A 13,979-nucleotide genomic window follows, 5' to 3' on the forward strand; every position below is an offset into this window, starting at 1 on the left:
ATAGCTACAAAATGATGAGACATGCCCCAATGTAAGATGTGGAGTTACACATAAAAAAATATATTGATTCAGTATTTGATTATTCGATATTTGATGATGCAGTGACAAACTACAACTAATTTTACACTTCCCGTAAGAATTTCAGTTTTTTGTGACGATAATTGACCAAAAAAGCATAAATAATAAAAAAAAAGTATGCGTGCAAAGTATACGATGTATAATTATACACCCATGATTCGTGTTTATTTCTATCTATCTATCTATTGCCAGACGCCTCAATCTCATTTGGGGTGGCCACAAACAAATCGCCTCCAAGTCGCCCTGTCCCCCGCCATTTCACTCCTCTGCTCCCAACTCACACCCCCCTCTCTCATATACCTCTCCACCCCATCCCTCCATCTCATCCTCGGCCTCCCCCTCCCTCTTCCCCCCTCCACCTCACTCACATACACTCTCTTCGTCAGTCTTTCACCCTCCATCCTCTCCACATGGCCAAACCACCTTAGTGTGTTCCTCATAACGCTTCCTATCACATCCACATCCACACCACAACGCTCCTTTATATCCTCATTCGTCAGCCTGTCTCTCCACGTGACTCCACAGGCTCCTCTTAAATAACTCATTTCCACTGCTCTCACTCTTGACTTGTGTCCTTCCAACAACGTCCAAGCTTCACTTCCGTACGTTAGAGTTGGTATCACAATACTGTCATGTAGTAACTTTTTCACTTCCATGCTCACTTCCCTGTTTCTTATCACTGCTTTCAAGGAACCAGAAACCTTTCTTCCCTGCTGTACCCTTTCAAGCACTTCACCCTCCAAACCTCCATCCTTACTCATCACACTACCCAAATACTTAAACGTACTCACATTTTCCAATTCCTCACCATCCAACCTCGCTGTACATTCACTAACTTCACCTCTCTCAAAGACCATCACTTTACTCTTCCCTACATTCACCTTTAGGTTCCGTTTCTTACACACTCTCTCAAACTCATCCACCAAGCCTTGCAGCTCCCCTTCGTCTTCATTCAACAACACAGTATCATCTGCAAACAACAGTACAGGGAGTTTCCAAACACTATCCTCTCTCACCAGGGCCACTCCAACATTCACTACCCTACCTTGTACCTCTTTTATTACCCTATCCATGTATAGATTGAACAGCCATGGAGACATGACACATCCCTGTTTCAAACCAACTTTCAAAGAGAAAAATTCACTTAGTTCACCATCCACACGCACTGCAGCCTTCGCACCATCGTACATACTCTTCACAGCATTCAACAACTTCCCATCTACTCCATATATTCTTAATACTTTCCACAATCCTTGTCTATCCACCCTGTCATATGCTTTCTCCAAATCCATGAAAGCCGCATACAACTTCTCTCCCTTCTCTAGAAACTTTTCCACTAAAGATCTAAGAATGAATATCTGATCTACACAACCTCTTCCCTTCCTAAAGCCTCCCTGTTCTTCTCCAACTAATTTCTCTGTTCTTTCTCTAACTCTGTCAATAAGTATCCTACCATACACTTTTCCTATTATACTAAGAAGACAAATGCCCCTATGATTACCACACACTTCTTTTTCCCCTTTTCCTTGGTACAAGAGAATAATTATACCTGACTTCCATTCCTCCGGGACTCTACCTTCCTCCCAGGCCAATCTGCACATCTTCCACATCCATTCTACTACTATCTCTCCCCCATGCTTCAGCATTTCATCACACACTCCATCAATTCTTGGGGCTTTCTCCGATTTAACTTTCTTCATTGCTTCCACAACTTCTATCCTACTGATTTCTTCCTGTCTTCTCACCTCCCTCCTTCTCCCAGCCATTCCCCAGCCACTTATACTCGCATTACTTCCATCCTCTACGTTCAACAATTCCTTAAAGTGTTCTCTCCATCTGCTCACTTTTTCTCCCTTCTCCACTAGTAATCTACCATTTTTATCTTTCACTCCCCTGCTAACTTCACTTCCACCCTGTCTTACTCTTTTCACTTCTCTCCAGAACATTTTCTTACAGTCCCTTCACTTTACACTCAAATTCCTTCCAAATTCCTCATCCACTCTCTTCTTACTCTCTCTTACTAATCTTTTCACCTCTTTCTTCCTTTCCACATATAACTCTCTCTTCCGCCTCTCAACTTCTTCCACGCCCCTATTTCTCATCCATTCATTGTATGCACTCTTCTTTTGTGCCACAGCCTGTTTCACCTCTTCAGTCCACCACGCTGTTCCTTACACCCCCCCTCCGACTTCTCTTCCTTCCACACACCACATCACATGCTGCATATATTTCTTCTGTAAATATCTTACACACACCTTCCACGTCTCCCATCTGCTCCAATTCATATTTGCCCAATCGTTCCTCCACTTCTCTCTTATACTCTGCCTTTTTCTCATCCTCTTGTAACCTTTCCACTCTCCTTGCAACTACTCCTTCCTCTCGTCTTTCCCTTCTTCTATTCCTCCATCTCACTTGCATCCTAATTCTGGCCACCACCAAGTAGTGGTCAGAAAGTCCACTCCCCCAACCTCTATTCACTCTTGCATCCTTTACACATCTTCGCATCCTTTCATCCACACACACATAATCAATCATTGCCTTCCTTTCATTCAGTTCACCACCCACCCTTCTCATCACTCGCCATGTATACCTGTGGATCATTTTATGCCTGAAGAGGGTATTGGCTATTACCAATTTGCTGTATCATAATATGATATCAAAATATATGAAATAAGATAAAAATAATAAAAATTTCATTCTCTAGAATGGAAAATAATGAAATAAAAGAAATGACACACCGCTGCATCATCGGCCCTGATTCGGTTGGCCAACAAATGAAGCGTTTGACCCAGAATATGTTATGTGCTTCTTGATACCACCTGGCGATTTTATTCAGCTCAAGGCAGTCGTATTGCAATAAAAGGGGCGAGGGGGATTAACTTCTCTGGTTCAAAAAATCTCTCCAAAGTTGCATGTTATCGTCTGGTGGTAGTAATAACTGAGTATAAATTAGCCTATCTCGTCCGAGTGAAGGGGATGAAGGTCGTATTCTAAGAGTCCTTGATGATTTTTTTTTACCCATCTTCTTTAGCGATTTATTCTGTACAATACACCTTAATATTATTTTTGTGGTAGGTGGAGGCGCCCATCATGTTGTAGGTGGAGACGCCCATCATCCACCCACTTAGTGTACTGTAGTGGTACTGTGTTTTTACGGTAGCTCTACACTACAGTAAGTGGCAAGCCAAATGATTTCCTGCAAACCAGGAAGGCATTTACAACGCTGGGTGGTAACCTTATAACCAACCAACACGTGTTCCCTACATGGCAACAAGTGGGTTGGTGGAGGGTTAGTGCCGCTCCCCGGAAAACAACGAACTAAAAATAAGAACAAGAAGCCTCGGACCAGGACTGACCAAAAGGTGACGACTAAGGCCTGAAATAGGGAAACGATACGGATTGCGACGTGGAATACAAGGGGTGCAAATGATGAGGTGAAAGACAGATTGTCCAGGTACTTGAGGGTGCGAAAGTGGATGTATGTGGATTAACTGAAACTAAATGGAGAGGTGAGAGTATGAGAGAATGGGAGTATGGATGGGATATATGTGCTGGAGTAGTGAGCTTGAGAGGGCAAAAGAAGGAGTATGTATTGTTGTGAGTAACAGATGGAAGGAGAATATAAGAGAGTATGGATCAGTTGGCTCAAGGATTGTGTGGGTAAGATTAAAAGTTGGACTACAAATGTGGGCAATTGTGTGCATGTATGCGCCAACCCAAGATCGTGCATGCATAGTGAGAGAAGAGTTCTGGGCCCGGATGCACAAACGGCCTTAAGGCTACACACGGCCTTAAGTCGGATAGGTTAAGGCCGTAGGTCGCTAAGGCTCATGCGCAAAGCAAATACAGGAGGGTAAGCCTTGGTAAGGCCGCCTCAGCCGCTGAGGCTGGGTCGGAGCAGCCTTACTGTATTGAGACCCGTAAATAAAGTAACTCCGATTTGATATTCTCTATAGCACAAACCGGACCAAACTTGTTATTGTTTATCTCGGTATGGAGTTGATGGTTGCCTGTGAACTAGATCGTGCTTTGAGAAGGGAATGGAGGTTTCCTGGATCCACTGAACCCCCATAACACAAATGATGAACATGCATTGAGACAATATTGCCTCCCCAGGAGCAAATTCCTTCGTTTAACAGAACTTGAGCCTCATACTGGGAGTGTCACGCTACACTCCCATGCCATTCTTGCCTACGCAACAATTTTTGGCAACCCAAGGGAATTTTCAGAGTGTTGTTGGAGAGTGGTATTCATCAGTCAACAAGTATATCCAAAGTGGTATCACGTGTGACAGATGCTTTATACAGGAAATGACAGAAAAATTGAGATGCCCAGTGCTTTGCTGAGAAGAACAGAGACTAGAGGGTTTCCACAGAATAAATAATTTTTCTAAAGTGCTTGGGTCCCCCATGAGAAGGGAGGGAAAGAACACATCCCCAGTATCCCTGCTTGTAAAGGGCAACTAAGGAGGAACCTTTTTGTCTTCAGTCCTTCATTCCTGACTGTTGTCTTCAGTCCTACCCTCTTTTCTTGATGTTTGCATGTTTCTTATGGTCTTTATTTTCCCTCTACGTCTGCTTTGCCATGCAGCCATATTATGGGTTGTGAAAATTCTTCATTGTTAACTTCCTAAAGTGCTTGGAGCAATGGATTGAACCCTCATACCAGTTAAGACCCCAGATCACAAAGAACATGTATTTGTCAGTTGTAATGGGTTCCATTCACTGGACGTGCAAGTTGTGACAGCAACAAAATGATATTGAGCTGTAATTACAGATATCCTGGCAGCAATCATGCTGCCTATATCTGGGCTAATTCTATCCTCCACCAGAGATGTGAACCAAGGTGTCTATGGTGACAGTTTTCTGCTAGGTAACTGTGGTTGCTGATTACTTTGTGTGAAGTTGGACAATGGTTAGGTAAAGCATGGCAAACATAATAAGTTCCCGTTCATATTGCTGTTTTGTTTCTTTACTCCTAAACCCTCCCATCTTACTAATGGTTTAAAGGTTGAGTGGGTGTAATGCTGGACTGCTTTTCGTTGCACCCTACATTGTTTTCAATTAATTACTGGTACTTCACTTGCTTATCCTTGACTGTTGTGTTAATGTTACCGGCATTGTGTCAAAATAAGGTATTGTATAGATCGCCCAGGTATTCGACAGAATGTCTAGCATTTTTTGGCAAGGTATGAAATAAGCTTATTTCATTCTGACTTTATTCATTTTACCTAGGGATTTTATTAGAATGCCTAGGTATTCTGTAGAATGTCTAGCATTTTTATGGCAAAGTATAATAAACAACAGGGGGGTTAAGCTGGGATAATCAAGGTTAAGTTAAGTTAGGCTAGGTTAGGTTAGGCTAAATTAGAAGAGCGCTGTGTTAGGCGTTTACCTAAATTAACCTAACTTAACCTACCTATATCGAATTTGAACGTAGCCTTGACTATCCCAGCCTAACCTAACGGCAGTCTAAATTAGCCTAACATACTGAAATAACTGATTTCACATTTGCCAGTTTGCTACAGTTTGGTCGTTTCTCACTTTGCCTAAAACAAACACGGTAATCTACAGAATACCAAGGAAATGTGTACAGATGATTTTCTTAGACCTTGTCTTGAAATTTTAGCATTACATAGTTTACCTAGGCATTCTATGTGACGGGTTTCCCCACATTGCCGGTAACATAAACACTCGCTCTCGCCTATCACCCCCAGCTGATTCATGAAGCTCTGTGACTGGCCCAGTGTTTCTGTGTTCTGCCGTCTGATTGGTCGGAAGAGTCTCAGCTGACGCACGAGATTTCCCCCAAAACATTCCCTACAGTTAAGGCAAGCCTTAGCTAAAGCCAATGCACGAAACTTAAGTCAGCCTTAAGACAAGGCAAGGGGTCGTCGTGCATGGGCCTTAGAGGCAGCCGTAGGGCCGCCTTTAATATTTCATTTAAGGCCAGCTTTAAGGGTGCCATCCGACAGAGTTTTGTGCATCCCTGCCCTGGACAAATGTGGAAGCATGCATGGAAAAGTTTGAAAGGAATGAGTGTTTTTGACTGGCGATATGAATGGTAATGTAGGGAATGTGAAGGTGGATGAAGTAGTTGGTGAGTGAGGTGTGCCTGCTGATAGATGAGAATGGCAGTGCTTTAGTGGAAATTTGTGCGGGGAAAGGATTGGTGATAGCCAATACCCTCTTCAGGCACAAAATGATCCATAGGTATACGTGGCAAGTGATGAGAAGGGTGGGTGGTGAACTGAACGAACGGAAGGCAATGACTGATTATGTGTGTGTGGATGAAAGGATGTGAAAGTGTGTAATGGATGCAAGAGCATATAGAGGTTGGGGGAGTGGACTTTCTGACCACCACTTGGTGGTGGTAAGAATCAAGGTCCAAGTGAAATAGATAAATAGAAGAAAGGAAGGACAGGAGGAAGCAGTATATGCAAGGAGGGTGGAAAGGTTACAAGAGAATGAGAAAAAGGCAGAATATAAGGGAGAAGTGGAGGAGCAAATCGGTAAATATGGACTGGAACAGATGGGAGACGTGGAAGGTGTATGCAAGATATCACAGAAGAAATCTGTGCAGCATGTGAGGTGGTGTGTGGGGTGAAGAGAAGACAAAAGGAGGTGCAAGGAACAGCATGGTGGAATGAAGAGGTGAGACAGGCTGTGGCACAAAAGAAGAAAGCATACAGCAAGTGGATAAGGAACAGGGGCGTGGAAGAAGTTGAGAGACAGAAGAGTTATATGTTATATATAGAGAGGAAGAGAGAGGTGAAAAGATAAGTAAGGGAAAGTAAGAAGAGAGCTGATGAGGAATTTGGAAGGAATTTGAGTGTAAAGTAAAGAGAATGTAAGAAAACGTTCTGGAAAGAGGTAAAGAGAGTTAGAGAAGTTGGCAATGAAGTTATTCGTGGAATGAAAGATAAAAATGGTAGATTATTAATGGAGAAGGGAGAAAAAGTAAGCAGATGGAGAGAACACTTTAAGGAATTGTTGAACAAAGAGAATGAAAGTAATGCGAGTATAAGTGGCTGGGTAATAACTGGGAGACGGAGGGACGTGAGACGAGAGGAAGAAATCAGCAGGATGGAAGTTATGGAAGCAATAAAGAACGCCAAAACGGGGAAAGCCCCAGGAATTGATGGAGTGTGTGGAATGCGGAAGCATGAGGGAGAGATAGTAGTAGAATGGATGTGGAAGATGAGCAGATTGGCCTGGGAGGAAGGTAGAGCCCCTGAGGATTGGAAGTCAGGTATAATTATTTCCTTGCACAAAGGGAAAGGGGAAAAAGAAGTGTGTGGTAATCATAGGGGCATTTGTTTTAGAGTAACAGAAGAAGTATATGGTAGGATAATTATTGACAGAGTTAGGGAAATAACAGAGGAATAAAATTGCAGAAGAATAGGGAGGTTTTATGAAGGGAAGAGGTTGTGTAGATCAGACATACTTCTTAGATCGTTAGTGGAAAAGTTTCTAGAGAAGGGAAAGAAGTTGTATGCGGCTTTCATGAATTTGTAGAAAGCATTTGAGAGAGTGGATAGACAAGGATTGTGGAAGGTATTAAGAACATATGGAGTAGATGGAAGTTGCTGAATGCTTTGAAGAGCATGTATGAGGGTGCTAAGGCTGCAGTGCGTGTGGATAGCGAACTGGGTGAATTTTTCTACTTGAAGGTTAGATTGAAACAGGGATGTGTCATGTCTCCATGGTTAGTCAATCTGTATATGGATGAGGTTATAAAAGAGATACATGGTTGGGCAGTGGATGTTGGAGTGGCCCTAATGAGACAGGACAGTGATTGGAAACTCCCTGTACTGTTGTTTGCAGATGATACTGTGTTGTCAAGTGAAGACGAAGGGGAGCTGCAAGGCTTGGTGGATGAATTTGGGAGAGTGTGTAAAAAAAGGAATCTAAAGGTGAATGTAGCGAAGCGTAAAGTTATCGTCTTCGAGAGAAGCGAAGTCAGTGAATGTACAGTGAGGTTGGATGAGGAGGAAATGGAAAATGTGAGTGCGTTTAAGTTCTTGGATAGTGTGATGAGTAAGGATGGAAGTTTGGAGGGTGAAGTGCTTGAAAGGGTAAAACAAGGAAGAAAGGTTGCTGGTTCCTTGAATGCGGTGATAAGAAACAGGGAAGAGAGCATGGAAGTGAAAAAGTTACTACATGATAGTATTGTGACACCAACTCTACCTTATGGAAGTGAAACTTGGACCTTGTTGGAGGGACACAAGTCAAGAGTGACAGCAGTGGAAATGAGTTATCTGAAAGGAGCCTGTGGAGTCACATGGAGAGACAGACTGACAAATGAGGAAGTGAAGGAGCGTTGTGGTGTGGAGATGGATATAATTGGAAGCGTTAGGAGAAACACACTGAAGTGGTTTGGCCATGTGGAGAGGATGGAGAGTGAGAGACTGGCGAGGAGAGTGTATATGAGTGAGGTGGAAGGGAGGGGGGAGGAGGGAGGGGGAGGCCAAGGATGAGACGGTGGGATGGAGTGGAGAGGTATATGAGAGAGGGGGTTGTGAGCTGGGAGCAGGGCAGTGGACTGGCGGGAAATAGGCGACATAGAGGCAATTTGTTTGTAGCCATCCCTTACGGGATTGGGGTGTCTTGCAATATGTAGATAGACTGATGCAAACCAAATCCATGTTGAAAAATAAAAGCAATATACAAGAGAAACCTAAGGTGTTATATGGGAAATACATCACGAAGGAAGCTGCACTACGGAGCCTCCTAAGTCACACAGAATTCGGGCCTTGACACAGCTTACGGTCTTCGAGAGAAATGAAGTCACTGAATGTACAATAAGGTTGGATGAGAGGAAATGGAAAATGTGTGTGCATTTAAGTACTTGGGTACTGTGATGAGTAAGGATGGAGGTTTAGAGCGTGAAGTGCTTGAAAGGGTACAGCAAGGAAGAGAGGTTGCTGGTTCTTTGAAAGCAGTGATAAGAAGCAGGGAAGTGAGCATGGAAGTGAAAACGTTACTGCTTGACATTATTGTGATACCAACTCTATGGTATGGAAGTGAAGCTTGGACGTTGTTGGAAGGACACAAGTCAAGAGTGAGTTCAGTGGAAATGAGTTATTTGAGAGAAGGCTGTGGACTCACATGGAGAGACAGACTGACAAATTAAGTGAAGGAGCGTTGTGGTGTGGATGTGGATGTGATAGGAAGAGTTAGGAGAAACACACTGACGTGGGTTGGCCATGTGGAGAGGATGAAGAGCAAGAGACTGGCGAGGAGAGTGTAAGTGAGGTGGAGGGGGGTAGAGGGAGGGATGGGCCAAGGATGAGGTGGAGGGATGGAGTGGAAAGGTAGATGAGACAGGGTTGGTGTGAACTGGGAGCAGGGCAGTGAAATGGCAGAGGACAGGGCGACATGGAGGCTATTTGTTTGTGGCCTCCCTGTACGAGATTGAGGCGTCTGGCAATAGATCGATAGACTGACACAGTTTAAGGAAGAAGGCTTCGATTTATATCCATAAATTACAGGTTCATTACCCCTTATGATCTGCAGTCAGTTAATATTATTCAGTATAGGAACTGAAGTATTATATAAACCTCTCAGTAACACTTTCCAAACATGCGACTCGCCTAATTTGAACAAGATTATGTGACCTCATCAAGAATAAACTGAAAATACAGCATCAAACTGAAGGCGATAAGGAAGACAATACATCCTTAACTCAGTCACATTCTTCCCCTATAATATGACCGGACGAAATAGCTTTACATCCAGGATCCCTAGAATACTACCAGGTGAACAGGAATCGCAGTTAACCTAGCTTGTCTAGGAACATGACAGAACCGAAAGCTCAACTAGGGTTCTTCCACTTATCATCTAGATGTTCCAATCTATGCACTGCTGATCGCTCCCCACAGTGTTGTCGAGGGATGATAGCAGGTAATTAAACTGCCAAACACCCTTTATGGCTGATCACTCTGACACGAGACAGCCAAGGGGTCCTTGTTGTTGGACACCTTGAACAGAATCTAAACAGTCGCCAGACTCCAACAAGACCTCCAGAGAAACGCTATCAGAGCCTCATCCCCTGACATAACACTCTGTTCCCTTACGCTTGCCATACAAACTTCCTGGAAAATAGTACATGATCTCTTACTATACCACCTCCCTATCATCATCTATCTATCTATCTATCTATCTATCTATATACCTAGGCTGCTTCCCCCAAAGAAAGGGAAGTAGCCGAGACAGGACGACACACTCCCCATTTACTCATCCATTCAAACACATTCATTCGCATCTTAGCCCCAGAGGGGAGAAGGGACAGATCCTCACCGCACCACACCGCACAAGGGTCAAATGCGCAGTGCAATCAGTGACATTCGCAGCAGGGCCTGACAGCAGAGCTGGTTTGCCCCTGCCACATCACAGCAGACCCATCCCCTTACCCGCACCCTATCATCATGCCACACACAATAAAAGCAAAACCAAACAAATTAGGAAAACCTTCACCAACTCCAAGAAGACAGATTGGGTACAGTTTATTCAAAACATAAAGTATTCCATTCCAAGTAACACTCTGTAATTTTGCTTAGCTGAGAGTGGGTCATAGGAACCTGATTGTTAAAATGTGCTTCTTATAAAAAAAAGGGACTACTTGGAAAAACTGGCATCGTGCTATAAAGGTAGGTGAGACGACTGATATAATTAGCACCTATATTTTGTTAGTATAACAAATGAATAAATTGTGTTATTATAATGAAGTCTGAAGACGGAGTTGTGGTGCTTCAGGTGCTGGATGTGGGAGTGTTCACAGGAGCAAGCGCCCTGTCTGCTGCCCTGGCACTGCCCTCAGATGGCGAAGTTCATGCACTCGACACCAGCGATGAATTCACCAGCATTGGTAAAGGCACTCCCCTTTTGTCATTTTTGATACTTTCCAGAGGTAGCAAACTGCTTGCAGTCTAGTTATCTACTCGTAACCAGAAAAGTCTAAAATAGTATGAACAGTATCAGGCATATTGTAAATTATATGAACTGTATCTATACATGTACAGGACCACACAAACTACCAAAACACGGATATTCTATAGTCGTTCCTAGAATAACCAGTCTGACGAACTCTTGTGATCATTTCTTTTTTCCCTTTAGGGAAGAAGTTCTGGGCTGATGCGGGTGTGAGTCACAAGATCATCTTGCATTTGGCCCCGGCAGTCGACACGCTCCAAACATTTATTGACGATGGTCAGGCTGGTACCTTCGACTTCGCCTTCATTGATGCTGACAAGCTTAATTACGACCGATACTACGAGCAGTGTCTGGTGCTGGTGCGGCGAGGCGGCATCATCTGCTTCGACAACACGCTACTCGACGGCAAAGTTCTCGACTCCAACAACCATGAGCCCAGAACTCTTATTGTGAGGCGGCTGAATGAGAAACTGCGAGACGACCAGCGGATCAATCTGTCCTTCCTCACAGTTGGTGACGGCGCCAGTCTCTGTTTCATCAAGTAACTACGGAAATATGACCTCACCATGTTCACAGAAAAGTTTCAAGTGATGAATGACACCACTAAACTCTTATGAGCGCTTTTCCTCATTTGCTCCTTGAATTGAAGTCTAGGTAAATAAACTCATTTATGAAACAGGGTCTTTGAAAAATTTTTGGATGACTGTAAAAGTGTGTGTGTGTGTGTGTGTGTGTGTGTGTGTGTGTGTGTGTGTGTGTGTGTGTGTGTGTGTGTGTGTGTGTGTGTGTGTGTGTGTGTGTGTGTGTGTGTGTGTGTGTGTGTGTGTGTGTGTGTGTGAGAGAGAGAGAGAGAGAGAGAGAGAGAGAGAGAGGGGGGGGAGATAACCAGATTGAGGTCATATGCATTGAAAAATGCATAGAGCATATTTTAAACTTCAGGATGGAGTACTTCCAATACCACAGACATGTATTTTTATTTAAACATTTGGTAGTAGTAGTAGTAGTAGTAGTAATGGTAGTAGTAGTAATGGTAGTAGTAGTAGTAGTAGTAGTAATGGTAGATCAACTGTGGTCTCTCTGGCCAAGCAGACCCATCAACCATAGGAAAGCAATCACCCTCTGCAGGGCCATCCCGTGTAGTGAACTGATGTTCCTTTGCAGTTGATAGCACCTCGCCACAGAGAGGCGTGGGGAAGTGTGGAGGCTTGTTTCCTGGATGGACGCTGCATTTGCGTCTCCCCACTCAGTTAACCATAGTAGGCTCCACATCACCCCGATGTTTGGTTACATGATTACCACCCAGCTTTGTAAATGCTTCTCTCGGTTACAGGAAACAGTTAGGCTTGTCATTCACTGTAGGGTAAACAAAGGAAGAACTAGGCAGCACTACATCAAGCGAGTTGATGATGATCTCCACCACCTACCACTATTATTAAAGATGTATGATAGCAATCTGTGTTACCTTCAAACTGTGAAATCGAAGCCTGAAGGAGAGCATTGGCGTGTTTTAGTGAAGGTCACCGTCAAAGCAGGCTGCTGTGCGGCACACACATAATTTGTATGAATATACCGTATGTTCTTGGCAAGTTGCTTTTACCTGTTTCAGTAAACCAGACCACTGATGAAGTTAGAAGGGATTAAACTCATCATGTGATAAGTTTCGCCTCAATATTACTAATTTACCAACTTTTATTTCCCTTGACAGTGTAATGGGCATCATAAATAGATTGCATATGAATTTTTATAACTAAGTAATTATTTTCTGAAGGATAATAATCAGGGCTAAGATATTAATCTAAATATTCACATATAAGAATGTGTAACTTTACATACTGGTAATACACACATCGTATCTGAGTTTTTTTTTACGACCCATGTTGAGTTCACATGAACAATGTATTTGCATGGATCTTAAGTGTGTTTGAGGGGGTCACACCACCCCACACCTCCATCCGCATTTCGCACTGGAAATTTAATTTCAAAAAAACGTTGGCTGCCGCATTTCCTTATATCTATTAAATATACAAAAAGCATCATGCTTTGTACTGAAACCAGCCTCGTTAGGAGTAACATTCTTTTCACAATTTTCGCATCTACTGTTAACAGGCATTGGCACTGGGAGGAAAATCCTTTGTCCTAAGAGATACAGACCCTTTTTGCAGCACTATTAAAAGACCTTCAGTCTGATTCTCTCTCTCTCTCTCTCTCTCTCTCTCTCTCTCTCTCTCTCTCTCTCTCTTTCTAATTGTAAAGTCATTAAAAAGAGGCCCCAGAATACACACATTATATACTCGCAGACAGCTAATTATACTGATTGAAGCATTTAAAATTATTATGACCTCACAAGGATAGAGAACTCATACAACCTTTTAATAAATTGGTAATCTGTAATTTGTTAATATTTTAATCTCTCTCTCTGTCATATATATATATATATATATATATATATATATATATATATTTATTTGTTACGGAACGGAAAGAGATAATGGACACTTCAAGTGAGAATACTAAAATCACTACTGTCCCGCAAAGTTCCAGGTTCAAAACAAAAGAGTTAGGTAAAATTACAAGTTAAAGTTTAATGCTCAAACTAACAACTAAACATTCAGGACTCATGAGGATACTGAAATGGCAAAAACAGGTTACATATATGGTTAACTGCAATAGCCTCTATTAACATGAATTTAGCAAGAACAAATTTCTCTAAGTCAGCCCTAAAAAATGAGAAAGTTAAAGTTAAAGTTAAAGTTAAAGTAAGATATAATATTATCACAGATACAAAACACTGACACACCGCAACTCAGCCAGGGAGACAGGGCGTGTGTGCTGGGCATTCCCAGGCCATGTCTTCCCCCTTAAATTTACTCAAAACAACCACCACCAGCCGGGCTACAGCAAGGCCTGGTCTCCTCGAATTGAGGAGAGAATCATCAACAACAACAACAACAAAACACTACTCACACC

The 13,979-nt window shown here is 42.8% G+C and overlaps 1 protein-coding gene across 1 annotated transcript in view; it reads left to right on the top strand.

Moving 5' to 3' along the window:
• Nucleotides 1-11,557, top strand: part of LOC145397635 (putative caffeoyl-CoA O-methyltransferase 2) — a 76,077-nt gene extending 64,520 nt beyond the window's left edge. The window contains exons 4-5 of the mRNA XM_080270675.1: nucleotides 10,836-10,947; nucleotides 11,196-11,557. Of these exons, the coding sequence (XP_080126801.1) occupies nucleotides 10,836-10,947; nucleotides 11,196-11,557 (474 nt within the window). The remainder of the gene's footprint in view (nucleotides 1-10,835; nucleotides 10,948-11,195) is intronic.
• The last annotated feature ends 2,422 nt before the right edge of the window (nucleotides 11,558-13,979 follow it).

The sequence above is a fragment of the Coenobita brevimanus genome, chromosome 42, assembly GCF_032717465.1.
Source record: "Coenobita brevimanus isolate Jiangsu-jjx chromosome 42, ASM3271746v2, whole genome shotgun sequence".
NCBI classification, from domain to species: domain Eukaryota; kingdom Metazoa; phylum Arthropoda; class Malacostraca; order Decapoda; family Coenobitidae; genus Coenobita; species Coenobita brevimanus.